Genomic DNA, 26634 nt, shown 5'->3' on the forward strand with positions numbered 1-26634 from the left:
GGCGTAGATGGAGCTGTGGTGGATGCTGTGAGGTTGATGCGACAGCTGCGCGTAGTCGAGCCAATCTGGCCGGGGTTTTGCCGAGAGGCTGGAGCTGGCTATGACGCGCTTGGAGGGACCAAAATTATTGCATGCACGCACTTGCCTGCGGTCCTGCGCCACCCAGAGCCGCAACGAAGGAACGGGACTCATTTTGAGTCATACAGAAGTTCCGTCCGTGGCAGGCGCTAGTTCAGGCACCGGGTATATCCTTTGCTATTCACTAACTGCTCGATTGCCACTAATTCGCCCGCCTTTGCAGCTCTCCCACATTCTTTACCAGACACCTTCACGTCAGGAATAATACTGAACTTACAGCCTGGGTTCTTTTCCTTGAACTCAGGACACATACGCGCAAAGGGCCCCTTTGATTGTCTGCCTTCAAGTCGATATATCCACATTGGGTTGCCCGTACAGCTTCAATCAGCACTTAATTGAGAACAGCATGTCGGCCGCCAGTGGTGCCGTGGCAGGTACTGGAAGGCCTTCGGAGAATAACGAACAGCGCCAACGCCGTCCTCGCAATCGAAATCGACACGCAAACGGCCAGGTCGCGGATCTACAGCAACAAGAGTCGGGGCAAGTGCCGGGATCACAGGCACCTGCCGCACGAGGAGGAAGAGGTGGTAGAGGAAGAGGGCGCGGGCGAGGACGTGGGCAACCAGCGCCAGGGAGCAGAGATCAGGAATCTGGAGCGCCCATAGAACCTCGCTCACAGGTCCGGAGAGGAAGAGGCGGTCCCCATCATCCAAGAGCGCCTCCACGAGCGATAGCACAGCTGTCAGCCGCGCATGAGAATGACCCTCCCGCGCAGACGCCTGGATTACAAGCAGATGCGCCAGAGTTCACTCCCGGAAGACCTATGGCTCCCCAGCGAACACGACGACCACCGCGCGATAAGAAACCACAAGGCCCAAAATCGATCGCCCCCGATATTGCCACTCGTACACACGAGGACATAGACAATGGGCACTATGAATGCGCGATATGCACAGAGGAAGTCAGGAGGACAACAAAGGGCATATGGTCATGTAGAACGTGTTGGATGGTATTCCACCTGAGCTGCATCAAGAAGTGGTCCACCAACGAAGGCTCAGTAGCCGCGCGACAGCAAGCACCCGAAGGCGAGATACCCCCGCCGAGACAATGGCGGTGCCCAGGCTGCAACTATCCAAAAGACGAGCTGCCGAGGGTCCCATCATGTTGGTGTGAGAAGGAATCGGATCCTAAGTCGCTCCCTGGTCTTCCACCATTCTCATGTGGTCAGACATGTGCTCGACCGCGTGTGCTACCCAAGAAGTGCCCGCATCCGTGCTCAACGACCTGCCACGCTGGACCCTGCGCTCCTTGCACGTTGATGGGACCTACGCAACATTGTTTCTGTGGCAAGAGCTCGGTTACGCGCCGTTGCTTAGACACGGATTACGAGAGCGGCTGGAGTTGCGGCACTGTCTGCGGACAATTAATGCCGTGTGGAGAGCATACATGTCCCCAGCCATGTCACGATGGACCTTGCGGCGCATGTGAGGTACGCATTCCGGCGAGGTGCTACTGTGGACAGGAAGAAAAGGACATCTTGTGCTGTGAGCGCAACCAAGAGAGGGATAGCAGCTTATTGCATCTGGCTGACGATGGCTCATTGACCGTCGAGCGCTGGGTGGGCATCTTCGAATGTCCTAACCTCTGCAAGAGACCGTTTGACTGTGGTAAACACTCTTGTCGCAAAGAGTGCCACAGACAGGATACCCAACCAGCCCATTGTCCACGCTCGCCTGATGTCGTTTCGCATTGTCCTTGCGGCAAGACACCTCTACGTGAAATTTCAGAGAGCCCGCGGTCTTCCTGCGAGGACCCCATATCGAATTGCTCAAGACCGTGCGGGACCACACTCAACTGTGGGCACACATGTGAGAAGCGGTGTCACCAAGGAAAGTGTCCACCGTGTCTGCAAACTGTCAGCATTAACTGTCGTTGCGGACGCACAACCTCGACCACGGTCTGTCACCAGGGCGTTGAAGAGCCACCTCACTGCATGAGGATATGCCGGATATCGCTGAACTGTGGGCGTCATGAATGCGGAGAACGTTGTTGCTCTGGTGAGCGTAAAGCGGGCGAGCGGCAATCTCAGCGCCGGAAGCACCGACCCATCGACTCTGCACGTCGTCCCCATCCCGATGAGGGCTTTGAAGCAGAGCATATCTGCACCCGCCCTTGCGGTCGTCAATTGAGATGCGGTAACCCGGATCATCGATGTCAGGAATTGTGCCACAAGGGACAGTGTGGGACATGCCGCGATGCTATCTTTGAAGAGATTAGTTGTAATTGCGGCCGTACCGTACTACAACCACCTCTACCGTGTGGTACGCAGCCTCCGCCTTGCCGATACGACTGCGAACGATCAAAGGATTGCGGTCATCCACAGGTACCGCATAACTGCCATGGAGACGATGAAAATTGCCCGATCTGCCCGTTTCTTACCACCAAATCCTGCCTTTGCGGGAAGAACACCCTCAAGAACCAACCATGCCATCTGAACGAAGTGAGATGCGCGGAAGTCTGTGGGCAGCAGTTGAGGTGCGGCTCTCATCGCTGCCGGAAGCAATGTCATCGTCCAGGGGGTTGCGAAGAGCCATGTGCGCAAGCCTGTGGTAAGGAGCTGAGTGTATGCTGTCATCCGTGTATGGCTCCGTGTCACTTTCCCATGACTTGTAAGGAGGAGAAAGCATGCACTCACAAGATCTTAATCACCTGCGAATGCCAGCGGATCAAGCAGGAAGCGAAATGCAATGCCTCGAAGAATGGCGAGGGCAATCTCAAGAAGACTCTCAAGTGCGATGATGAATGCGCGCGGTTACAGCGCAACCAGCTTTTCGCTGCAGCACTACACATCGATCCTGATCGTCTGGATGATCATGTCCCCTACTCGGCCGACACCCTCAACATGTATCAACGTAATTCTACATGGGCAGCCGCTCAGGAGAAGATACTACGGCTGTTTGCGGCAAACCCAGAAGAGAAGCGTATGCGATTCAAGCCCATGCAAAGCCAGCAACGTGCTTTCGTCCACTCGCTTGCAGAAGACTTTGGCCTGGATACAGAGAGCATGGATCCTGAGCCACACCGCCACGTCGCCCTGTTCAAGACACCGCGCTTCGTGATGGCTCCAATGAAGACGTTGGCCGACTGTGTTCGTATCCGACAGCGCGAGCGTGCAACGGCAGCCACAACAGCTCGAACAGCTACAGCTACCACTTACACCCCTGTCGCTCAAGTCAAGAAAATTCAGACAGCAGATCCGTATAATGGCTTCCTCATCACCAGCCCACGCTTCGCTCTTACAATCGAAGAGATCACAACGGTCCTCAGAAGTACCATGCCCAAGACCTCCTACCCCCTCGAGCTCGAAGTCGCCTTCCTCCCATCCGAAGAAGTCTCCCTCAAGCCTCCCATCGCTGCCCGTGTCAACGTCCCCGAGCGCGAGATCCAGTCCATGCTCGAGTCCATCAAGCCCGCCCTCTCGGTCACCCTGTCATCGGAATCCATCGGCAAACTACAACTCGTCCGTACAGACGCCTCGCTCAATGTGCAACGCAGAGAGAGCGACGACGCGCCCGGCGCGGGATGGAGTCAAGTCGCCAAAGGTATGCCGAAGCGTCAGGCACCGCAGAACGCGCCGTTGGGGACGAAGAGCGGGTTTGCGGTGCTGAGTTTGCCGAGGAGGAAGAAGGTGGTGGAAGTGGCGGATGATTGGGAGGTGGAGGAAGAAAAAGAGGAGGAGAAGGAGGCAGAGCAGGAGAGAGGCGTTAGTGGAGCGGAAAGTGGAATCAATAGTGATGTCGAGGGGGCGACGCCGGAGCCGGAGACGGAGAAGGGCGAGGTGGCGCTACCCGAACGGCTACCAGGTTCGTGGGCGGACAGCGAGTAGGGTGGCTGGTCCGACTGGTCGTTTCTGGAGGTTCCAAGTACATGATGAAAGCGGGTTAGTCATTCGCAAGAGTCGGTGAGATGAAACACGCACGACGGTCACAACGATATATACGATAATCATGGCAACATCCACACCTTGGCTGTGAATGGTCTTTGACCTCTTCCCCGTGGTAGTTCATGGAGTATTACAGTCTTCACTTGTATGCTAATGGGAAAGTCCAACCGCTGCTGAACGAGCACGGGGCAATGCAGGTATATTGCCTGAAAATGTAACGAAATTCGCACTTTCAAGAACGAAACGCGACCGGGTCGACGACTGCTTTGATCTAGTTTCTATATCGGTCACTGTGAACCGCATCAATATACTTACACATCCTCGACTCCCACCAACTTGAGCGAATCCCTCCACAGCCTCTCCTCCTCCCCCTCATCATACGTCCAACTCGTATATCCCAACTTGAAAACATCCCCATCATCCTCCCCTTTGCTCGCCTCCTCACAATCCTCCAAGTACTTCCCCCTTACCCTCCCACTCCTTTCCCACAGCAGCAACCACCGTCGTCGCCGCCCCCTGTTCAGCATTCTTAAACAACGGGATCAGATGCGGTATGCTCTTGATCGCCTCGATGACCGCTGGATCTGAGTATCTCGCGATGTTGGTCAGGATACCTCCAGGATGAAGCGACGTAGCGTGCAACCCGCGGGACCCGTAGTGCCGGTCTACATAACTAGCTGTGTAGATGTTAGCGAGCTTCGAGTTGGCGTACGCGGTTTCGTGCTTGTACGGGGTCTTCTGGAAGGAGTAGTCGTCGCTGGGTGGTAGTCGGCCACCGCGATGGGCAGACGATGATACGAAGACAGCGCGCGAGTTAAAGTCTGGTGTTGAGGCGGCGAGCAGTGCATCTTTGAGCAGGTGGAAAAGCAGGAAGTGGCTTAGGTGGTTCACGGCGAAATGGGACTCGTGGCCGTCTTCTGTCAACTTGAGCTCGGGGAGGCCCATGATGCCGGCGTTGGCGATGAAGATGTTTACTTTGCCGTGGGATTGGGAGAGGATTTGTTGGGCTGCGGCGCGGGTGCTGGAGAAGCTGGCGTTGTCCATGTCGATCAGGGAGACGCGGCCTGGTTCTAGGATGCCGGCGAGGGATTCTTCGGCTTTCTTGCGGTCGCGGGCGGTGAGAAGCAGTGTTGCGCCTGTTGCGGAGAGGGCGCGAGCAGTTTCTAGACCAATGCCTGAGGTGGCTCCCGTTAGGACGATGACTTTGCCCGCAAGCTTGCCTTCGAGGCCTTCGTCTTGGATGATCTGAAGAGCGGTTGCTAGTTCACGTAGTCTGGTCAGTGAACAGGAACGCTAAAGATGTTTGGGTAGACACTTACGGCGGGCGTCACCAACGCCGTTTGGGTTCGCATGAACAGCCGTGTATCTTCCCATAGTGTATACTAGTTCTGTTCTTCAGACCTGGGAGGTAGAGGAAGTAGGCGTGTAATTAAAAATGGGCAGGTAGGTCCAAGTTTATATGTGCCCGTCAGTCCTTGTTCGCAAGGCAGAAACATTCATACCCACGTTCGCAGAGTCATGACAATCATTTCGCTTCAACCTGCGATCATGGAACGGACGAGTCAAAACGGACGCTTTTCATTGACAGAGTTAGTGTTGTGAGGTCGTTGATAGGAAAGTGGGACCAAGAATTGCTAATGGTAGGTCTCCGGCCGCAGGAAACCCGCAGTTCTGCGGCTTTGATCCGCCGAAATCCGCAGACAACCCACCACACTGCGGCCGCTCACACATCCACGCTTCCGCATATGCGTCGAACATCTCGTTCCAAAACATCAATCTGCACACGAAACAACAAAACCACGCCTTATGCAGACGCCCAATAGTGACTCTGGCCGTCATGCCCGGCAAGTATGCGCCAACTGTAAGGTCCGTAAGAGAAAGTGCGACAAGATGCTCCCACAGTGCTCGCATTGTGTCAGGTAAGCTGCGGCCGCAGACTACCCGCAGCTCCACTGTTGACTTATCCTCGCCTAGAAAGAGGCTGGGGTGCAGCTACGCGGGAATGGATCAAACCCGTTCCAATGCCGATCAGCTCTGGGGTGATCCTACTCCTGATGCTAATGACACACATGAGGTATCTATCGATTACCCAACCATGCTGTTCATGGACCCAGAGCTCTTGCAACACGGGCAATACGATACCTCACCAGCAACAGTGAGAATACCGCCTGAAGTTCTGGATCTTATCGGAACTGTGGAAGGAGTACGTCTCACGAGCGAGAAATACTTCGCCAATATACACACATGGATGCCGTTCATATCTAAGAAAAGATTCTACGACATTCACATGCGGCAGCCTTTCACTGCCCATCTAGATCTTGCCCTACTCTTTCTAGCTCAGAAACTTGTAACAACACTGCCACCTACTAGCCCGCAGAGCGTTCGCACGCTACTCTATCATATCACGAAGCGTTATCATCATCAACTAGAGGCATCCAGTGTCTTCTCTGTCCCAATACTACAGGCTGGTATTCTTCTCGCGTTGTATGAGATTGGTCATGCTATCTACCCCGCTGCCTACCTCACGGTCGGTGCGTGCGCGAGGTATGCCTATGCGCTTGGCCTCAATGTCAAGGGAGCGAGTGCCCGAAAAGCGACCACGATGGTAGAGGTAGAGGAGAGGAGGAGGGCTTGGTGGGCGATCGTTATAGTTGATCGGTGAGCTCTATCGTGCTGAAGTACTGTCACACTGCAAATGCTAAAGAGTCTACACCAGTTTTGTGAACATAGGTTGTCCAGGCCGCCCTTTCGCAACGCCTGATCCAGCGCTCGACGACCTTCTCCCTGCAGATGATGCCGCATGGGACAATGGTGTATGACCATTCTATTGCCTTGTTTGTATCTTCCTGCTCATAGCTTTCTCAGATCGTAGCTTCCGATCGTCCGGCAACCCTATCCTCCCCAATGACATCTCACATGTCTAAGTTTGCACTCCTCTGTCAAGCCGCACGGCTTCTAGGCCAAGTCCTCACACACATTACAAACGACCCCAGTCTGGAAGATGATGTCGGGCTGCAGCTGGACAGAACGCTTCACTCGATACTCCTAGCGGCACTCAACGTAGACCAGCCGGATTACGATCAGATTACGTTCATATTCAGGTATTTGGAGCTCTGTAATCCCAGCCACGATCCTAGACCCACACTGTCCTAAGAACACAGCTTGACTCCCATAAAAACGAACTGACCACTCCCAGCGCCCTCGTCGCCCTCTACACCCCAACCTTCCGCCTCGCCGGCACATCGGTGCCCAGCGCTTCCGTATCTCCCGAGCGTCTCTCCCGCGCCCTCGCCGTATGCAAACTTGTCACAGAGCGCCTTCACCTTCCGAACTTCACCGAGTCTATATGCCCTCTCACGAGTCGCCCACCGGAGGTGATGTCACCGTGGGGTTGCTTTTTTGCGTACCAGGTGTGTGCTGTACATCTGAGGGTAAAGCAAAGGAGTGGAAACGAAGAAGAGGTTGTGAAGTTTTTCAAGGAAGCGTTTGAAGTTGTTGATCGTGGGTGGAGAGCTGCAGGTGAGTACGATTGAAATGGAGCAAGATGGTAGGTAAGTTTGGCTGACAGGTGGATGCAGGTGTTTATTTGAGGCTGTTGGAGGCGCAGGAGGCGATGGGGTGTGCATAAGGCTCGATTAAAATTTAGGGGCAGATCTACGCAGAGTCAAATTCTGTGCGCTAGCTGGTATGTATTATGATGGGGGTGGCAAAGGTGAGAATTTTTTGTGTTCTGAAATGATGCGGAGACGGAGTAGAACAAAAAATTGGCTTGAGACTCCTTGATCACTTTTCGAGCGTGAGAGGCCCGGCTCTAGTCTTGTTGAATCTATCCCAATGCAATAATTCCAATAGGTTCTGAATAGTTCACAGAACAACCCTTTAATGTCAACGCTGGCCAGCTAATACCTTCCACCCGATTTCGGTGGGGCCTTCCCTCTAGCAATACTCAAAGATGTAGCCAAAGAAGCCTGCAGAAGTGTAGTGTCCAGAGCAGCAGACACCATATCAAAGCCTTTATCAGCGTACTTCTTCGCCTGCTCAGGACTACTCGCAAAGAACCCAGCTTTCTTTCCAGCCTTGTGCGTCGCCTCAAGCACTTTTTCCACGGCCTCTTCTAACTCAGGCTTCATGACACCGTCCAGGATAGGGTGACCTATATTGTTTCCCAGATCAAAGGGACCGACGAATAGAAGATCAATACCAGGCACGGCTGCAATTTCTTCGACATTATCGACAGCTTCTTGCGTTTCAATCTGTACCATGGTCAACAGAGAGTCGTTAGCTTGCTGGAGGTACTCCGTCATCGTCGGGACGGGGTTGAAGCGTTCCATTGCGAAGGGCGATCCAAGGCCTCTTCGTCCAAGTGGTGGAAACTTTGCAGCTGCAACAATCTGTTTGGCTTCATCTGCCGTCCGAAGAAGCGGAATGAGGACCTTGGAAGGGATCAGTATCATAAGCCTGTTTCCCGCTTTAGGCTTCTTACACCATGAGCTCCAGCATCAAGAGCGCCTGGTGGGATCAGCAAACTGATGAATATTCAGACAGTCAGGAGCTCCTACGTTTAATCATCCACCCTTGCATGTCCGGTAGCCTCACAATTGGACTGACACCGCAAGCTGCGATTGCCGGAACAGCGTCGTGCATGGCAGCATCTGAGATGTTGTGAGCATGTGCTTCAGTTGATTCGACTAAGACATGCACGCAAGAGATCACATACCGTCTATATTCCCATGTTCGCAGTCAACGAGAACCCAATCAACTCCTGCGCGGGCTAATGTTCGTGAGACATTCGCGCCTGGCAATGTCTGCCATAAACCCAAAGATGATTCTCCATTTTTGTTAAGGGTGTTCTTTAGCGTGCATCCCTGTAGCATAGTGAAGGACCACCGCTGGCAGTATACGCGCTTTGATCGGGTTTTGGGTATCGGTTTGGGTCTTTTGGGAAAAGGAAAGGTTGAAGTTGATGACGTAGACTCAGAGCAATTGATCAAGCTTCAGTGGAAACAATGAAATCTAGCTTGAGATGACAGAGGATACTCTTAAATTTGTTGAGAAAATACTCACGATCACCGAACTGATCATGCAAGGTGGGATGTTCCCAAGGTGGAGTACCTATAGTAGCGCTAGACCAGATGCAGTGCCCTAGTAGAGATCACGTGGACGGCTTTTTCGGAGAGGTGCGGGGCTTCACTGCTTCCCATCTTCCATTTGTTGCGTGATTCGGGGGCTTGATTTCCCAAGCTTGGAATTGGCTCTCTCCATAACAAGAGACTTTTGCTAAGGTATCTGTCTTGCCACACATGCCTGATATGGATCATCGTGACCTTTTCAACAATGGGCCAACGGTGCAGTTGACGACTATCCGGATCGTGGCACATAAAGATTGTGCTCACTATCCTGAAAAATTAGCAGATTAAGATGATGACTCCTTTTAAGATCTCGAAGGTCACTTCATCTTAGGAGCCTGCCGTCCATTCTGTCTAGAATGTTAGGCTGTTCAAGCTCGCCATCTGCCTCTCGCCCTCCAGATCGTAAATGGTTCTATGCATAGCCGCGGTGAGTAATTGTTGAGCCATCAGTCGTTGGTAATGGATCCTTGTCGCCGGAGACGGATTTGTTTGGACGACGGTTATCTCTGGGTATCACCTTCAATGTGTGGCGCTAATCGCGCCGACTGCAACTGATACAACAAACTTGTTGAACGGAGACGAACGCAGCTCTGGCCACGTTTAGCGACCGTTTCACAACCTGAGTTGCAGTATTTTTGTCTTGAAATAATCGTGCGTTTCACAAGACCTCACAACAATACGAGCTGCGACCATGGGCTCACTAGACGTCCCGCAACCCGACTACGATGTGCTCATCATCGGAGCCGGGCTCTCAGGTTGCTACGCATGCTACCGAATGCAGCAGCTAAACCTCAAAGTCAAGGTTCTCGAAGCAGGCTCTTCGGTTGGAGGAACATGGTACTGGAGTCAGTTTCCTCGGCGCTGATTCTTCTGCTTCCATTTGACAGAACCCAGATCGCTACCCCGGCTGTAGATTTGATTGCGAATCCTACAGCTACAACTTCTTCTGGTGCAAAGAAGTCCTCGACGAGTGGAATTGGAGCGAGCACTTCGCCCCGCAAGAAGAAACAGAACGGTATATCCAATTCATCTGCGACAAGTATGAGCTGTGGAAAAGTATGCAATTCGATACACGTGTGAAGAGCGCGCATTGGCAGAAAGACGGAGGGTTTTGGAAGCTCACAGATGATAGTCAGAGGGAGTACACTACGCGATTTCTTATTACAGGTATCGGGTTGTTGAGTGATCCAACATTGCCAAACATTCCGGGAGTGGAGGATTTCAAGGGCCAAGCTTTCCATACCTCAAGGTGGCCGAGTAAGCACGTAGGATTCGAAGGGAAGAATGTAGGAATCATCGGTGTGGGTGCCACGGCAATTCAAATGACCCCTGAGATTGCGAAGACAGCGAAGAGCTTGACAGTGTTCCAGCGTACTCCTAATTGGGTCAGTATATCCCAATCTGTACTGTATGAAACCCGTCTCACCCGGACAGGCAATTCCACTGCACAACTCCCTCATCGACAAAGAAGGAATGGATAAAATCCGAGCCGCATATCCCGAGACACTCAAGAAGATCAATTCCGCTAGACTCAGTTTTCTCCATGCGGACGGCGACAAATCGATTTGGGATGATACTCCTGAAGAACGGGAAGCCTTCTGGGAGTACTTGTACGCACAACCCGGGTTCGGATTTTGGGCATCGAACTACAAAGAGACGCTCAGAGATCGACAAGCGAACGCACTCGTGAGTGAATTTGTGGCGAAGAAGATCAGGCAGCGTGTGCATGATCCCTGGACTGCGGATAAACTGATACCCAAGACCTACGGTAGCTCTGCGATAGACATAACAGAGAAAACCTGATTGACAATGTACAGGCTTTGGGCTCAGACGTCTCCCGATGGAGACAAACTTCTACGAAGCTTTCAATCGACCGAACGTACGCCTTGTCGATCTGCTGGAGACGCCTATTGACCGGATCAAAGAGCATTCGGTGCAGACATCACAAGAGAATATTCCTCTCGACATGTTGATCTATGCCACGGGTTTCTCAGCAAGCAAGTATCTTACAGTTCTTTGAGTCTTCAATGACTAATTCGAGGAAGTAACCGGTGCTTTCGACGCAATTGACATCCGTGGCATCGACGGGCACCGGTTGCTCGACGAATGGAAGGACGGACCACGAACCTATCTCGGTATCACAGTGCGACGCTTTCCCAATATATTCATGTCGATGGGGCCTCATCAGGCGTACGGCAACATTCCAGCCAGCATCGAATATGCTGTGGGCTGGATAGCGGAGTGCATTGAGTACTTACATACTCATGAAAAGTTGTACATTGAACCCAAAGAAGATAGTGTAAGTTCCATTACCGCGAATGATGGGAATTTCGTTGACTCGTCAAGGTACAAAAATGGACCGATCACGTCCACGAGCTCGGCCAAGGTCTCTTGAGTAACGAGGTGGATTCGTGGCTCACTGGCGTGAACAAGAACGTTGCCGGGAAGCAGAAACGTATCATAGCGCGGTACAGCGGTTCCGCTCAGGATTTTCGGAGGCAGTGCAATGCGGTAGCTGGTGCAGAGTATGAGACGTTCGAGCTGAGGTAGATCACTGAAAATGCGGAAATGATAGCGTAGCAGCAGAGCGAGGCGAATAAATGGTACCAATTCATGACTTACGACAAAGAATCATATTCCTTAGTTGCATTGTAGTTTTAATTCATGAAGATGAGTCTTGTATGATCTGTACATGAAGTCCGTAACGCCTTTTGAGTGAGGGATGATGATGAACGGAGCATCATCGGAGGTTGCAGATGCCGACTGTCCCGCGCTAAGCCCAATTGGAAAATTTCGAGGTACCGTTCTAAATTTTTGGAAGAGCTTCACCGCGCACACTTCACACCACGCCGCCGCAATGGATCCCAAGCCAGAAGTCAAAGTACCCGTGCGGTTGAGCACCCGCGATCCGTCTATCCAGCTTGCGCAAGAACCAGGGCCTCTCCTTGTACAGACCAGTAAGTACATACCAGTTCGTTGTGCTTGCGCATGCGCTGCGCAGTACCAGATCCGGTGCTTGTGCTGTCGGCTTCGTATCTTCTGGCGCGGTATAATAGAGCTATTTATAATATACTGACGTGCCTCAGCTCTCAAGCGCCCCCAGCTCTCGGCCCTTGTAAACAGCCTTCTTCGCCCCGACGACAAAGCGATACCCTTCGACATCCTCATAAATGGCCAATTCCTACGAACCACCATCGACGAGTTCCTCACCAATAATGGTATATCGGCTGAAACAACACTGGATGTTGAGTACACCCGCGCCCTCGTTCCACCGCTCAACGTAACAAGCTTTGAGCACGACGACTGGGTATCTGCGGTCGACGTTCTCTCCGCGTCTTCGGCGTCAGGAGTATGGTCTGGGGGCAATGTCCAGAGTAGACAGGAGCGGATATTGAGCGCGAGTTACGATGGGCTGGTACGGGTGTGGGACATGTCAGGCAACGTGCTCGCAACGTCAGAAGCACCGAACAATGGTGGACGGATAACCAGCTTGAAGAGCGCGAAATGGATATCGGACAAAAAGATTGTGGCAGCAGGCATGGACAACGTTGTACGCATGTACAAGTACGATGAAGATACAAGGACCATTACACCGAGCGTGGAGCTCTTCAGCCACCGCTGGGGAGTCGAAGACGTTGCCGTTCACGGACCCTCGAACCGCATCCTTTCCGCTTCTGCGGACACTACGATCTCCGTTTTCTCCTCGAATGCAAAGGAGAACCCATCTCCTCCTACAGAACTCCTACCGTCTTCTAATGCGGCCTCAAACAAGCGACAAAAACTATCGAAACCTGACAAGACTGTCTCTGCGCGTGGCCCCCTGATCAAACTCTCTGGTCATGCATCGCCCGTCTCCAGTGTTGTCTTCAAGCCCGACGACGCGACCGTTGCCTACTCGGCATCGCATGATCACAGCCTGAAGACATGGGATCTACCGACTTCTACATGCGTGGACACACGATCAACTGGCCACTCACTTCTTTCCCTCGGCGCGCTACCCAAGCTCAATCTCCTTGCAACAGGAACATCAGCACGGCACATCACCCTCATTGACCCTCGCGCTTCAGCCACACAAATCAGCGTGATGACACTCAGGGGCCACAAGAACGCGGTCGTCTCGCTCGACGTTGATCCGACCTCGGACTACAGCCTGCTGTCTGGCTCACACGACGGTACTGTGCAGATTTGGGATGTGCGCAGTGTACGACAATCGGAAGTACAGGGTGAAGGCCAAGTTGGTGAGAGCATGTATACCATATACAGGGACAGCGCGAAAGGGCGTCCGTCGCATAGTCATGGGGAAGATGTCAAGGTGTTTGGTGTGCGGTGGGACAAGGAAGTGGGTATCGTCAGTGTGGGCGAAGATAAGAAGGTGCAGATAAATAGGCCAGTGGGCTCTTGATGGATACACAGCATTGCGCGGTGTGTGTCATCCCAAAAGTATAGGCATTGGGCGGCGTTCTGGCGCGGCGATGAATTAGATACCAAGTACGCATGGACGATCTGCAATTCACATCACACTACAATAGGCTTGTAATCGTGGACAATTCTTGGGACATACTACAAGTCAGTATATGCAGTGCTCATTATCCTATTCACTCCTTGACATACTTTCTTTCCGGCTCACGCTCCCTCCAACACGGATCTACCTTCGGTAACCGCACCGCTACTCTCTCCTGCTAACATTCCTTTGACTCACCTAGACACTTCGCCGCTCACAGTCCTTCTGCCGTTGCTTCTAATCCTCCACTCTCCCACAATCGGTGCTGTTTCGAAGACGCCCCAAAAGGAACCACTGCTCCTTCGACTAAGACTCTTGTTCATGTCATTTCTCCCTGTCCGCGAGAGGCTTTTCCCAAGATGCTTATAGGATACCAACACCAAGGTCACTCCTACCAGAACCTCACGGCTAGGTCAGGTACGCTAGATACGCCAAGCTTCCCATCCAATGAATTATCCCGGCCAATGCAGTTGTTCAGTACGTTGAGTTATACTAAGATAATCTATGTTGTACTGGAACCTTTGACTTAGTACTGTAGTCAGCTTCCAATGACATATCACCTGAAATCGAGGACCTCAACGACACTACAGAAACACCCAACAAAGACACGCTACTCTCATACAACCAGAGTCTGCAAATGACACGATATAATACTACATATGTAGAGTGTATCACTGAATCATGAGAAACCCTCTTTCGTTCAATACACTCCCAATGTCTTTCTTGCCACTCTCAGGCACCATGTCTAACGATGGGTATCTTCTACAATACCTTAGTCGACTTATGGATTCACTACGAATCAAATGTCAAACGATCTGTTCACACACTCCGGAGGATAGACTCAATGAAGACTTGTTCGCCGCACCGCAGTCTCCCGACGATGCCTCGATCCGTTCAGGTTACTTCGCAGAACACACCTCTTCACAAGAGTGGGGTACAACGGACCCGGAAAAACTACTTCCGCGTCGTCTACCCGCAATCCCAGATGCAGCTTCAAACCAGAACATCCTCGTTGTCTGGCACGATAGGGACCCCACTTCAGACGCTTTCTACAGACATTGGACTCTGACGTCGGCGGAACATATACAGTTCGGGCAGGCCACTGATGTAGATGGACTGCTGTGGTCCCTGGCCAGGCTGGACTACAACATGGATCTGGTACCGAAAGTGATACTTATCACAGACGCAGGAATTTTCCGCAAAGACCGCAGATTGACGGTTGAAGCGTTCCTGTGGCTTCGACTCTATGTGTTCAAAGGCGGGATCCTTGTTCTAGCATCGGAATTTGGTAGGACCCCGGTAGATCAGATGAACGATTTATTCCGGGGCCTTGGGCGGACGTGGAGAGCTGGACCTGTTAAAAGCGCGATGGCGTGCAGGATGGGAACTGTGTTGCCAGCCATGTCACGCGGGTGGCGGGATAGACTGGACCATATATATTTCCCGACAGCGATGTTTCTGACTGGCGTCAGACCACGAAGTCAGCTGTATGTCTCGGCTGACGATGTGATGAACATGGGCGATGACGGAGGGCCGTTCACGTGCCCGGTCGTGTGGGAGCAGTCAGGCGCGGGTCGTTTCGGGTTTGTGGGAGATGTAGTGGGCCACGTGGAGAGTTGGAGGATCATATTGGCGATGTGCGGGTTATGAGTTTGGATATGTGAGTCTTGCCCAGAATTCCATAACTTTTACTTGTCCAACTGAAACCGTCCAACGAACCATAACTCCAGGATCTATGCTGTAAAAGGGTATCATATCGTCCTCCATCTCCATGCGACGTCTTCGAGTGCCCTCCACTCGATCTTCCATCCATCGAATCCACCAACCTTCCAATCCGCCTTCTCTTCTCTCCCATGCACTCCTCGTTCTCCATCTCTGACTCTCTAAACCAAATGCCCCGGCAGCAAAAAGTTCGGCACCCCCTCCATAACCTTATACTCGTGCCCACAGTTCCCACACGCAAGCTTCCCCTCCTTGACCGTCGTCTCCAGCAGCACCCTGTGTAAATCCTTAGCCGTCTGACTCGGTTGTTCTTCCACCTCTTCTCCCTCCGCAGCTTGTGCACCGGGTTCGACGAGGTCCTCGCGCGTCGGCGCCGCGGGCGGTAATTCCGGAAGTCCGAGCTACAATACCATTAGCATCCGCCTCCCGTATATACGTTTGGGGCAATGGATGAGGTATACATACCTCAGATGTTATGGTTCGTAATTCATCCCACATCAGCCTGGGCAAGATATTCTTCAAAAAGGGGAGGTTGATGTCCGTCTCGAGGATTTCCAGCTCTGCGTCGCGCGGGTGGAGGGGGAAGGAGGAGGGGGAGGTTTTGCACGTTTTGATGGCGCAGGTTAGGAAGTTGAGGGTGAGGAGCTTCATTTCAGTGGCGATTGAAGGAAAAGCGGTAGAGACGTGCGAGTTACGGGAGAGAGTGGAGGTGTAGTGAGGAAAGATAGAAGTGCACGAGGCTTGAGGTGGGATGTACAATAAATTTTTGGTGGGGTAGAGGGAGCTAAGGGCGGCTTAAATTTAAGCTTAAATTCGCGAGCGCTAACGTGGATTCGGGATGAGCATCGCAAATTTGGTATGGGATTTGTCGAGCTCGCGAGTTTATATTGGCATATAAAGAGAGTACATTTCCACGGTACGATGCCTCATTAGAGTAGGTTACAGCTACCCAGAGATCCGGCACAAGTTCTTCGCCTAATGACGACCCAAGATCGTAAAGCATTGCCTAAACTGCATTGGATATCCATAAACCGTCCAAAGCCACCAACGCCATTGCTCTCAATCGTCAAAATTCGCCAAGGTATGGTAACTTAGAATGCCCAGCCATATGTAGGAGTGTGTCGCTACCACAAGGGTCTTTTAGGTCGTGCAGACCATGGGCCATGATGCGTGTGTTTCTTTGAAACGAGTCGAGGTAATGTAGAATCTCGTCCCGTCACTTGAAGTGCACCTCAATAACGTCCATATCGTCAATGTCCGCGTCCGCCACAGTGTCCATGGGCTTCAGCCGATCGCCATCGAACATGAGCGTAACAGGTTGCGATTGCGGTATTTTCATCCCGTTCTTGTACGCGTTTGCAAGGTGGCCAATCTCAGTGTGCTGTTGTTTGGGTCAGTTTCGTACCACAGCTGAGCGGGTGCAAGTGGTAAGATTGAGAGTACATACCGCATGAACCTTGATTTTAAAGTCATCCATGCCCTTCGCCTTTAGAACCAATTTTATCTGATGAGTTTGAGGTTCGGGCTCGGGCTCCGTGTCCAGCTCCTCGACAGAGTTTGCAGCCTCAGCGGCTCTCGCGGTCTCCAAAGCGTCAGCCTCCTTCCGTGCCTTGAAGATCTCTTCTGTCCATGCATCTACGTGGATCTTCGGCAAGTTGTCATCATCGTAGATGGTAGGGTCTCCTTCGACGGTCACGAAGCCATTGTCTACGCGGATACCTAGCCGTTGTATCCTGGTCGAGTCGAGGATTCGTCGACCTTTCCATGTCATAAATACTGCGCGCGTTTTATCGGGCGTGAAGCCTTGTTTTTTTGCACCAGGCTTCCTTGGGCTTTGCAAGAGCATCGGTTGTCCTGATTTTAACCATCAAAGGCTTCGTGTCAGGAATCTCTGAGATGATGAGTAGCTGGACGATGGCTGAAGGCTTCGCGGTTTGAGAGCTAGACGATACTGCGGGTATCTGTTCGCTGTCTGGAGATTTGGCAGCAGATTTTGCTCGCATTTGCGCCCTGAGGGCAGCGATATGCGGGCTATCTACCTCCTCAACCTCTTCTGAGGACTCTCGTCGAATCTCTTGTCGCGAGTGTATTGGTATTGTTCGCGGGCTAGGGGACGGATTGTGCGGGAAATCGTCCTCATCGTCGGTTTCATCCAGATCTATGACTTCAGACTTATTTGCCGCGCCCACAGAGCTGCTCGATGACTTAGTGAGAGAATCGTAGCGTGTCGCGAGGGTCGAAGTGGAGTCGCGACGAGTAGGGGACATTGGCGTCTTGCTTCGCCTGTTCGCCAGTCAGTCCTGCTACATGCCATACCTCCTAATAATACACACACCCTTTGCGGGCCACCCTATGGCCCCTTGGTGAGCATCTCGCCCGCACTCCCTCGTCACGCTCAACCGATAACTTCCTCTTCTTGAGTTCTCGCTCCTTCTCAACTTTCCGCTTCTGTGCCTCCTCCGCCTTCTTCTGCTCAGTCCTGCGCTTTTCTTCCTCGGCGACAATATCCTGGAACTCGTTCGAATGGCTGAACAGGTCCTGCGCGTCGTTCTTGGGCGCAGTCTGCCATGCTGCTTTCTTGAAGCCGAACGAGCGCTTCTTCGGCGGCGCGGCGGCGCCGTTGGTCGAGTCCGTCATCTAACAAGCATGGGCGTAGCTCTTCACGTATGGGAGTGCAAGTGTTCCAAAACGGGATTCGGAGCGGGGGCTTGTAGGGCTGAGAAACGCGAGGTCACGCTTTCCGCGATTCGGGGAAAGTAGGTGGTCTGTGCGCTCAGGTTTCCGTCTTCTCTCACCCGCACTTCTATTCGTAGCTAGAGCATCAACGCGCAGCTCTCGACGTCACGTTACCGCCTGTGCAGCGATAGATCATTGTACGTATACTTTTCAGTGTTCCTGCAATTTTTGAAAGCGTACACTGACTTTCCCAGCCCCACTTCCTACACCTTCACTCCACAGATATGGCGACCAACGGCGATAGCCCCGAGACCGCTGCTGCAGACACTTCCCGTGACCCCTCTGGCTTCCTCAGCGAGATCATCGGCGCACCAGTGACGGTGAAGCTGAACTCGGGTATAGTCTACAAGGGTAAGTTGCTTGTTCTTTTAGCTTGCGTATTCAAGTTCCCTTCAGTTGGTACCACCTTGGCAATCAACATAGCAGGACATGAACATTGCAACTGTACCAAGCGCAAAAGTGCTGGCCTAGCATTTATCTCTCTCTGTTTATTCGTCCTTCGCTTTTGCAACCTCTACTTCTTCTGTCGCTGGAGTACTATTGCCATCAAATTGAACAGAGTCGGCGCGGTCATCTCGTTCATCTCTCTATTGGTCCACGTTCATACTTTTGAGAGCCACATTCGTTTGGCGAAACCTGGTGGGAACGTAACGACTAACATGGCTGCCAGGTGATCTTCAGTCGGTTGATGGGTACATGAACATCGCGCTTGAGCGGTGCAAGGAGTGGTCCGATGGCAAGCTCGTCCGAAGCTGGGGCGATGCTTTCGTCCGAGGCAACAACGGTAAGCATGATGTTCGAGCCTACATGCATCCTCTTGTTGACCCGGATAACAGTCACATACATCTCTTCCGATAACGCATAGAAAGCGTTCATTTGAAAAAGGGATTCATCTAACTGAAGAGTACGAAATTTACATTCAGAAAGCAATGCTCTATGAGGGCACGAGGAAATCGATGCCGGATACGACAGCAAGAATAATGCATGAAAATGTGGAAAGGCAAGGGCGGGGACGAAGGTGTGAAGCGCCGTGGTACCTATATGACTATCAGGATCCGTCGCAATTACAGTAACACAATCCCATCAAGCTCATCTCGGATGTCCTCGTTGCGATACCTTAGTGCTTTGCTTTGAATCTCGCCATTCCAAGGGTCCGATTACCACTTAGATTAGTAATTGATCGATTACCCCCGCAGTTGCGCCATCGACCTCAAGACACAGCATATATAATCCCACGCAAAGCAAGCAAATATTTGATGTTACATATAATCTTCGAAATTTCCTCCTCTGCTGAACATATACTAGAAACTTCAAAAATCCTGTAATCACTTATTTTCTTTTGGATCCAACATCTTTGGCCATGACAGCTCAGCCCTTCGTCGTAGTCGCAGGTGTAGGACCTGGAACGGGTGCATCAGTCGCCCGGCGATTTGCCAAAGCTTACCCGGTTGTGCTCCTAGCCCGGGGTGCCGACAAATTCGAGAATCTTGCGAAAGAAATCAACGATCAAGGAGGCAAGGCCATCGGCATCAGTGCGGACGTGTCGAATGCAGAAAGCCTGACCTCTGCTTTTCAGCAGATTGAGAAAGCGTTTCCAGGAGCAGCAGCCGCCGCGGCTGTGTTCAATGCCGCTGGTGGCTTCGTCCGCAAACCTTTCTTGGAGCTTACCGAGAAGGAATTCACGTCCGGGTGGGAAGTGAGCCAGTATGTACAGTCTGCAAAGCTATCAAATCAATAGCTGTATGTTTCACTCACTGATCATGCCTCTAGGAAAGGAGGATTCCTCTTCTCGCAGCACGTTCTCCCGTTCCTGCTCAAACACGCCAAAGATTCGTCAGCTCAACATCCACCGACACTGATCTTCACCGGTGCCACCGCCGGCATAAAGGCGAATGCACTTATGGCTACCTTCGCCAGTTCCAACTTTGCAAAACGGGCTCTCGCGGCGTCTATCGCGAAAGAATTTGCTCCTCAAGGTGTGCATGTGGCGTGGGCGAATATCGATGGTCCAATTGATATCCCGGGAAGGGACGACTATCGCAAGAACTTGCCGGCTGAGCAGAAGATCAACCCAGATGATATCGCAGAGACGTATTGGAGTTTGCATACGCAGAGTAAGCGGGCTTTTACGAATGAGATTGATATCAGGACGAGTTTGGAGAAGTGGTAGATGAGGCGTGGTGCATTAGCAGGGATTTCTATCATTTGATAAATTCGCGATGTCCATCGTGTTTTCTGAAATCGCTCGCAGCGGTCCAACAACACTAAAAGCCCTCTAGGCATAATGCGAACTTGAACAATTCTGACTGATTGACCCTCTGCTAACGTTACACAACAGGCATGAAGACCGGAAAAACTATCCGTCTAAGCCTTCCTTCGCAGCAATCCTCATCCATCCATACGCTATGATACGCTAAATCGAGAGTCGGGGCTCGAATTCCAAGGAGCGTAGCCGAGCTTGATGCTCGCGTTTTCCTCCGCAAGCATGCGATTGGCAGCCATGAGACAAACATCAAACTTTCCTCTATGTTCGGCACGCCACAAACAACCGCTACAATCGGCCAACTCCCCGTTACGGAAATTCCCAATCTGGAGTTTTCTTCGGGCCTCACTCGATTGTATGCTGATCTTGTGCTGGGAAGCGGGTGGGTTCCTTCATTCATCCCGTGATTCCCCTGTTTGTTCACAAGTTCGCATCACCCACAACCCACTACAATCAACAGACCGGCCTGATTGTTTGCTTGACAGCCCCACCTCGACCTCGGGCAAGCGAGATCCAGCAAACAGCATTTCTCCATTCGTTGAACATTATGGCGTCAAGTCCGAGTCTATAAGATCAAGGTGCGCGACGCTGGCTGGAGAAAGACATCCGCTTCCTCACCGCATACAGCTTCCTCAAATCTTATGTTGTGTGTGGTGGGGAGCCGGGCCGTATATACACCGTCGTTTTTCAACAAGATCCAACTTTATATACTACTCCACCAACTTCGACAACCATGTTGCCTGGCGGCATTGTCTCTCTATATATCACCTACAACAGTGACGCAGTACACAGAATTCCCTTTTTCCGTACAAAGCGCACTCATATCTTGTCCATCGCCACCCGCACCTATTCCACCACGCGACATCTCCACCTATTCCAACACGCGACATCTCCACCTATTCCACCACGCGCCATCTCAACTCGTCGACGACGATAGGGCAGATGATGAGAGCTTTCACGCATGTATAGGTCCCAGTTGAAGGTGTAGAGGGATCGAAATCCCGCGGGTATCGGGTAGTAAAAGCTATCATCAGAAACGGTTTCAACATGAGCTGGGACGCAGCGCAAGATCTCAGGGTGCAGCAGATTGTAACAAATGCAAGCAGTCAACTTGGGCTCGCCTCGATGAGTGCGCCTCCATTCCTCCCGGAAAGCCAGCCGAGATCCTGGCCGGGCCAGGAGACAACGCTGTCAGCATCGGCGTTGGCGACGTGTCAACCGTGGCGGATGACTTCGACGGGGATATAAGGGACCTGATGGGAAGCTCCCCTGTTCAATCGCCACCTAACTTTGGCTCAGCCACGCTCCGTTTGAGGCCTCCGCAGACATGTTCACAACTTCGATTCAACACTGGAAGTCTTCACGCCTCACCACGCTCAGCTCTCTTAAAAGAATGGACCATCCGGACCCCTCAACCGCATCATCAGCACCTCTGTGTTCACCCATTTCTGTAGCCTCATCCCCCTCGACAGTGGGAAGCCTGAACGAAGCTTTGGCTGAAGTGAAAGTGGCAGTTGAGCATTCTTCTATATATATCCATATACACCGAACGGCTGAAGTATATAGTGGAAACTCCCCTGGCATTTGATACGATATGGGACAGACAGCAGGCGTTCTCTGGCCTGGTGTAGTAGTAGCCACAACACAGAGAAAGAGACAATTTTACAGTGCCTGACCTCGCTTCTCCCTCCATGTTGTTCTCGGCGAACCCAACACCTCCAACGACAACACAGTCTGATGATGTTCCGTGCCACCTATTCGATTGCCTGGTCTGTAATCGAAGGTTCGACGACGCCCCGTCTCATCTCCCTTTTTTCCGGGCTGGAACCAGGGTCTTTCGCCTCGAAATGAGGACAGGGTTTACGGTGCATCTATATGACGAGAAAGGATCCTGACATTACAGTGGTTCGCGTCGTGTGCTTCGGACTACCTTCGCTCCTTGCACCCAATGGCATCACCGCACTCCTCCGCGATCGAAAGGGTCTGGTCCGAAGCGGTTTATACCCGCATGCACACTCTTGCGAGGACTTGAGTGGGGTCAAGAGACATGCTGGCCGGGGGCAGCTATGAAGTACGATTTATTGGCCGAGGACACCGTGTCGAAATACCGGTCTTTATATATAAGAGGTTTCGGAGACTTCGCAATCCACAGAGAAATCTACGGTATATTGCGACAAACGCCAGGGTGGAGGTGAGCAGTCACAGCAAGACACACTCCTGCCCGGACACCCAGATAGATCCTTTCAGCGACAAGCGGTCGTCGAGGGTAATCAGCAAGACGATACCGACTCTGATATTGTTGAGGGAGGACAGCAGTTACGGAACTTCTCAGCCGCCGTTATTGGCATGCAGGTGCTCCTCCCCTATCGGTTTCCGTCTTGGCCCGCCAACATTGTCAGCGATGAATCTCTCGATTACATCTATTCCCGTCTTCCGGGTCTGTCGTCTCTACCGTACCCCTTCCTGGCCTGGCTTCCAGCTACTTCAGCGTGGCAGTCAGCAACAGAAACAACGATGGAAGTAATATTTCCTCCGTAGTGCTCTCACATCACTAAATTCGATCGAATACACATGCACGACGTGCAACAAGAAGCAGCCACTCACCACCAATGGACTGAGTTCGCGTGCTGAGGTTATATTCCCTCTGTCGTTATCATTACTTCTTATTATTTATCTCATCTTCCCCTCATCTAGAGTATCTGTAAGGTTCTGTCACAACGGAGGATATCTGTAAGGAGGTGTGGTAGATAGTCATAGTAACATTATGATGTTTCCCTATCAATAATGCACTACTTATGTAAGGTGAAAATTGTGGCTCCTTGCGTGGTGGTGCTATAGTCTTTGTAATGAAAGCATATTGCGTCGGAAGTGATATTGGGTGGTGGTTGTCTGTTCTAGCCAGTTGGACTCTGATGACTAGGCTTGTGACTCTCGTCACGATGAGTAATAATCTCCACTTCCCAAACCACCCTGTATCGAGGTGAAAACTCAGCAGGAGGGGCTTTTCTAGCAACAGCCATATTGCTCTTCGAGGAGATGTCTGTGGCAGCAGGCCCACCCAGAAGCATCTCTAGAGCTGTGACCAAGTCGTTCACGTCGGCGATATGGAATGCAGACACTTACGTCCATGCATGACATGAAGGAAAACAGGATGCTTTTAGAGAGAAGTTTGCGAAACTGGGAGTGAGGAATTACACGATGAAAGCTTTTCATTAAACGTGATTGACTGTTCTAGCTCTCCGATCATCATCGAAGCATTATGGCTTTGGAGCCGAACGCGACGCTTTTATTCTCCATGTTTTCTATGCAACCTACGTATCTGAAGGAGCTTGATGTTGACATGTACTACATGTTGCGGGTATAAGAGGTTCCGCGAACTTCGCACGTGTCGCTTTTCCGCAGGATGTTTAAGCATCCCCCAGTGAGCCGGACTGTGGCCTGGCCACGGCCACGTGACAGGTCAGATCAAGCTGGCGCCAGTGGTGCGCAGAAATCACTTCCTTCTTGGACGATTGACTTTGAGCCTTTGCGGAAGCCCAGTTGGAAGCCAGAATATTTGTGACCAGTTACCCTGGGCATGCGGCGACGACATCAACTGCTCCAAGTCAAATACCTCAATCCCCCTCTAACACATATACCCCACAGATTGCGCATCGAAACCGCCTCATCGACGTCGTAAGCCAGACCACCCCTAGCAGCACTGCGGCAGCCCCGTGCAGGAAGGAGTGGAAAAACTGGGCTCTATTTGCCTAGGCCAGCGAGCAGATGCTCTACTGCCACTCCTGGTGCTGAACGCCTGCGAACGCGTTGGGCCCATGCTCTGAAACCCAGCGCCTTCCCGTTCGCACCGACTGATCTCTGAATATGTTGATGTGAAAGGGGGCTACGCGGCGGACGCGTCAGACGAATCTAAGACGAATCTAGAAGCCTTCGCACGGACGGCGGTCGCAGATGGAGAGCTAGAATCCTTCGACGGCGAGTATACGTCTAGTTTGCCGCGAATATCCCCCAGGGTAATGAATCGTGCTCTGCTGATGTTGCTCTTGTGTACCTCCCTCGAAACATATTCACGTGTGGCCCTCATGGAACCGGTTGGTGACCTCTTAAATTTGAATAACGTAAGAGCGGTATCTAGTATGTGCGAGTCCATGATTTATCGGGTCTTGCGTCTCGTATCAAAGGGATTGTACTTGTGAGCTTGATTAAGCTCAGGTGGGCGTTGTCGAGGATGGTGCGCGGCACGGAGTGGCAGCTGGGCCAGTGCTATTTGCATGTGTATACGAAGCGATAAATAGGCCGGTAGGAGGAGCGCGGGGAGTTCTTTTGCTGTATATCTGGATGTTAAATAGCCTAGTTAGGCGCAGTCGTTACGGCTTGGACCCGGAGAAGATGAGAGACGGGAGCATGAGTCCATCGTCTGTTTCCAGAAGCTCGAGATTGGAGTATTTTGGAACCGACATTCGGAGTGTGTTTTTCTTTGCATCATAATTAGTGTAGAATAACTCAGCATGTGTCTGGTTCAACCGGTGTACGAGGCTGTACTGTAATGAAGCGGGATGAGAGATTCTCAGCAATTTTAGCGTCCTTGCGGCGGTGTCACGTTGTTGTGCTGGGCTTGCAATGCAGACATAGTTAAGTTGAGAATACGATGCTTCTTTCCGAAATGTCAGCCACATTGAAAGCTTATTAGATGTCCAAACGAGTGACCAACCGCCACGGTCATGGTAAACTTGGACATTTCCTTGGAACTTCGTTGTCCTCTGCCGTACTTCCGTGCATTATGCTCTTACAGTTAGCACGCATGACAGGAGCGTGCGAAGCCTGGCCAGGCGGCATTGTTCCTACTCTACATGGATGTGACCGAATGTACGGCTTAGGCTTAGTATGTACACTGACGCAATTCTCCCATGGGGGACTGAAGTTCAGTGCACCGTATTTCTGCGTACTTGAGCCTGGGGAGGCTATTTTCCTGCTGCGCAGACGGAACATGCCAGTCAAAGCAGTATTTCGTGCCGTTGCGGGCCTCTAGCCCTTGAGGAGACTAGTTCTTGCATCATAGTGTCCCTCGGGTAGACCATGTGGTAGAAAACATGGCACCGTGCCTTATGGTACTGCGCGTTGCGAGGACGAAACCTGGGGTGGTACGTCAACGTGGTGTTTCTCCAGCAGCCGGAGCGCGTCTCGTCCTGCCGTGTGTGCAAGCTTAGGGTATCGCGCAATCGTTCTTGGCAAGCCGCAATACAACCGGGCGTCAGTGGACGGGAGATGGGGAGGCGAAAGTGCTGAGCGATAACGCGGAACTAGAGCAGACTCTTTGTCAGTATGCGGACGCTAGATCCCATCTACAAAGACAACAACTAGACGAATTCTATTGGGCGACCGCAAGACTGATCGGTGTTCCAGTGTCGGCTGAGAAATTGGCAACGGCTCGATATTGACCTCGCAGTAAAATGTCCAGAATGCGGGAAGCTGTCCTACTGTACGCCCCCGGAGATCGCGTGCCGTGTAATCATGGGGAAACTTGGTCTTGGAAAATGGCGACTATTTTCTGTCGGGAGGAGCGTCATTCGAGATGTTGAATCCCGGTTTCGCGAAGCTTCGTGAGGCTCCCGCCGAGCGCGGCCGAACTGAAACATCCATTAAACTTCCGTCTCTTGGTCTTCCTAAATTTATCGCAAACCAAAAGACATCAAATCGTGGAGCGAGCCTCATTTGGGACACAGTGAAGCAGTTGCCCGGTCTCTTGTACGGAGCAAGGGCAAGCCTACCGTTTGCTCGAGCTTCGCCGGCGAGCGTTGGAAGGCATCCCGCCAATGAAGACCGAGATGAGCGGATGATGCGATCGCTGTTCAAATTGCAATAGCTCCCGCCTTGGCAGCTCCCCTGGCGATCACTCTGGGCGCTTAATGAAAGAATCAACTTGCATACGCGTCAATTATTGAAAATGCCTCCCCGTGGGAAAACAGCCGGTGTGAAAAGCGGAGCCTCGTCCAGGAGGAGGACTGGAACAGTCGGCGGCCAGTGAGTGGTCAGGACGCCACGAACCGTCGAAAGCCATGCATTCCGCCGTGAGACAAATGGTGCACAATCCTGTTTGGGGTAGAGGGTTGTACTCCGAGTGCCGGTCCGGCCGCCAGCCAAGGCTTTCGAGTGCGGCGGCGAGGGCGCTCAACAACATACCAGTAAACTCTCCGCCCTGGCCGGCCACTCTAGACCGGGGTTATCGATAAATTTCTTATCGCACCAGTGCTGGGGGTGACGT

General features: G+C 52.1%; 9 protein-coding genes across 9 annotated transcripts; 5 read left to right on the forward strand and 4 right to left on the reverse strand.

Moving 5' to 3' along the window:
- Positions 1–2740: 2740 nt before the first annotated feature.
- Positions 2741–3964, forward strand: FAP1 (FKBP12-associated protein; the record flags this gene model as incomplete). Its single annotated transcript, XM_056221184.1, has 1 exon — positions 2741–3964. One exon carries the CDS (start codon positions 2741–2743, stop codon positions 3962–3964), a length of 1224 nt encoding a protein of 407 aa, XP_056065171.1.
- A 498-nt stretch (positions 3965–4462) lies between these two features.
- Positions 4463–5395, reverse strand: N0V89_012464 (uncharacterized protein; the record flags this gene model as incomplete). The annotated part of the gene is made up of 2 exons (XM_056221185.1): positions 4463–5280; positions 5341–5395. 2 exons carry the CDS (start codon positions 5393–5395, stop codon positions 4463–4465), a joined length of 873 nt encoding a protein of 290 aa, XP_056065172.1.
- Positions 5396–7920: 2525 nt separating this feature from the next.
- Positions 7921–8673, reverse strand: N0V89_012465 (uncharacterized protein; the record flags this gene model as incomplete). The annotated part of the gene is made up of 2 exons (XM_056221186.1): positions 7921–8479; positions 8630–8673. The coding sequence occupies 2 exons, from the start codon at positions 8671–8673 to the stop codon at positions 7921–7923; spliced, it is 603 nt and encodes a 200-aa protein (XP_056065173.1).
- A 1168-nt stretch (positions 8674–9841) lies between these two features.
- N0V89_012466 (uncharacterized protein) lies at positions 9842–11700 on the forward strand (the record flags this gene model as incomplete). Its single annotated transcript, XM_056221187.1, has 7 exons — positions 9842–9995; positions 10108–10535; positions 10585–10918; positions 10968–11029; positions 11192–11374; positions 11423–11449; positions 11497–11700. The coding sequence occupies 7 exons, from the start codon at positions 9842–9844 to the stop codon at positions 11698–11700; spliced, it is 1392 nt and encodes a 463-aa protein (XP_056065174.1).
- Positions 11701–12007: 307 nt separating this feature from the next.
- Positions 12008–13552, forward strand: YTM1_1 (ribosome biogenesis protein ytm1; the record flags this gene model as incomplete). The annotated part of the gene is made up of 2 exons (XM_056221188.1): positions 12008–12107; positions 12237–13552. The coding sequence occupies 2 exons, from the start codon at positions 12008–12010 to the stop codon at positions 13550–13552; spliced, it is 1416 nt and encodes a 471-aa protein (XP_056065175.1).
- Positions 13553–15534: 1982 nt separating this feature from the next.
- On the reverse strand, positions 15535–16024 carry N0V89_012468 (uncharacterized protein; the record flags this gene model as incomplete). The annotated part of the gene is made up of 2 exons (XM_056221189.1): positions 15535–15774; positions 15839–16024. 2 exons carry the CDS (start codon positions 16022–16024, stop codon positions 15535–15537), a joined length of 426 nt encoding a protein of 141 aa, XP_056065176.1.
- A 565-nt stretch (positions 16025–16589) lies between these two features.
- Positions 16590–18010, reverse strand: N0V89_012469 (uncharacterized protein; the record flags this gene model as incomplete). Its single annotated transcript, XM_056221190.1, has 4 exons — positions 16590–16754; positions 16821–17106; positions 17192–17656; positions 17709–18010. 4 exons carry the CDS (start codon positions 18008–18010, stop codon positions 16590–16592), a joined length of 1218 nt encoding a protein of 405 aa, XP_056065177.1.
- A 323-nt stretch (positions 18011–18333) lies between these two features.
- Positions 18334–18974, forward strand: LSM6 (U4/U6-U5 snRNP complex subunit lsm6; the record flags this gene model as incomplete). The annotated part of the gene is made up of 3 exons (XM_056221191.1): positions 18334–18460; positions 18780–18893; positions 18946–18974. The coding sequence occupies 3 exons, from the start codon at positions 18334–18336 to the stop codon at positions 18972–18974; spliced, it is 270 nt and encodes an 89-aa protein (XP_056065178.1).
- Positions 18975–19469: 495 nt separating this feature from the next.
- N0V89_012471 (uncharacterized protein) lies at positions 19470–20279 on the forward strand (the record flags this gene model as incomplete). Its single annotated transcript, XM_056221192.1, has 2 exons — positions 19470–19813; positions 19880–20279. The coding sequence occupies 2 exons, from the start codon at positions 19470–19472 to the stop codon at positions 20277–20279; spliced, it is 744 nt and encodes a 247-aa protein (XP_056065179.1).
- Between the last annotated feature and the right edge of the window lie 6355 nt (positions 20280–26634).

This window comes from Didymosphaeria variabile, assembly GCF_027946475.1.
Source record: "Didymosphaeria variabile strain IMI 356815 chromosome Unknown scaffold_10, whole genome shotgun sequence".
Lineage (NCBI taxonomy): Eukaryota > Fungi > Ascomycota > Dothideomycetes > Pleosporales > Didymosphaeriaceae > Didymosphaeria > Didymosphaeria variabile.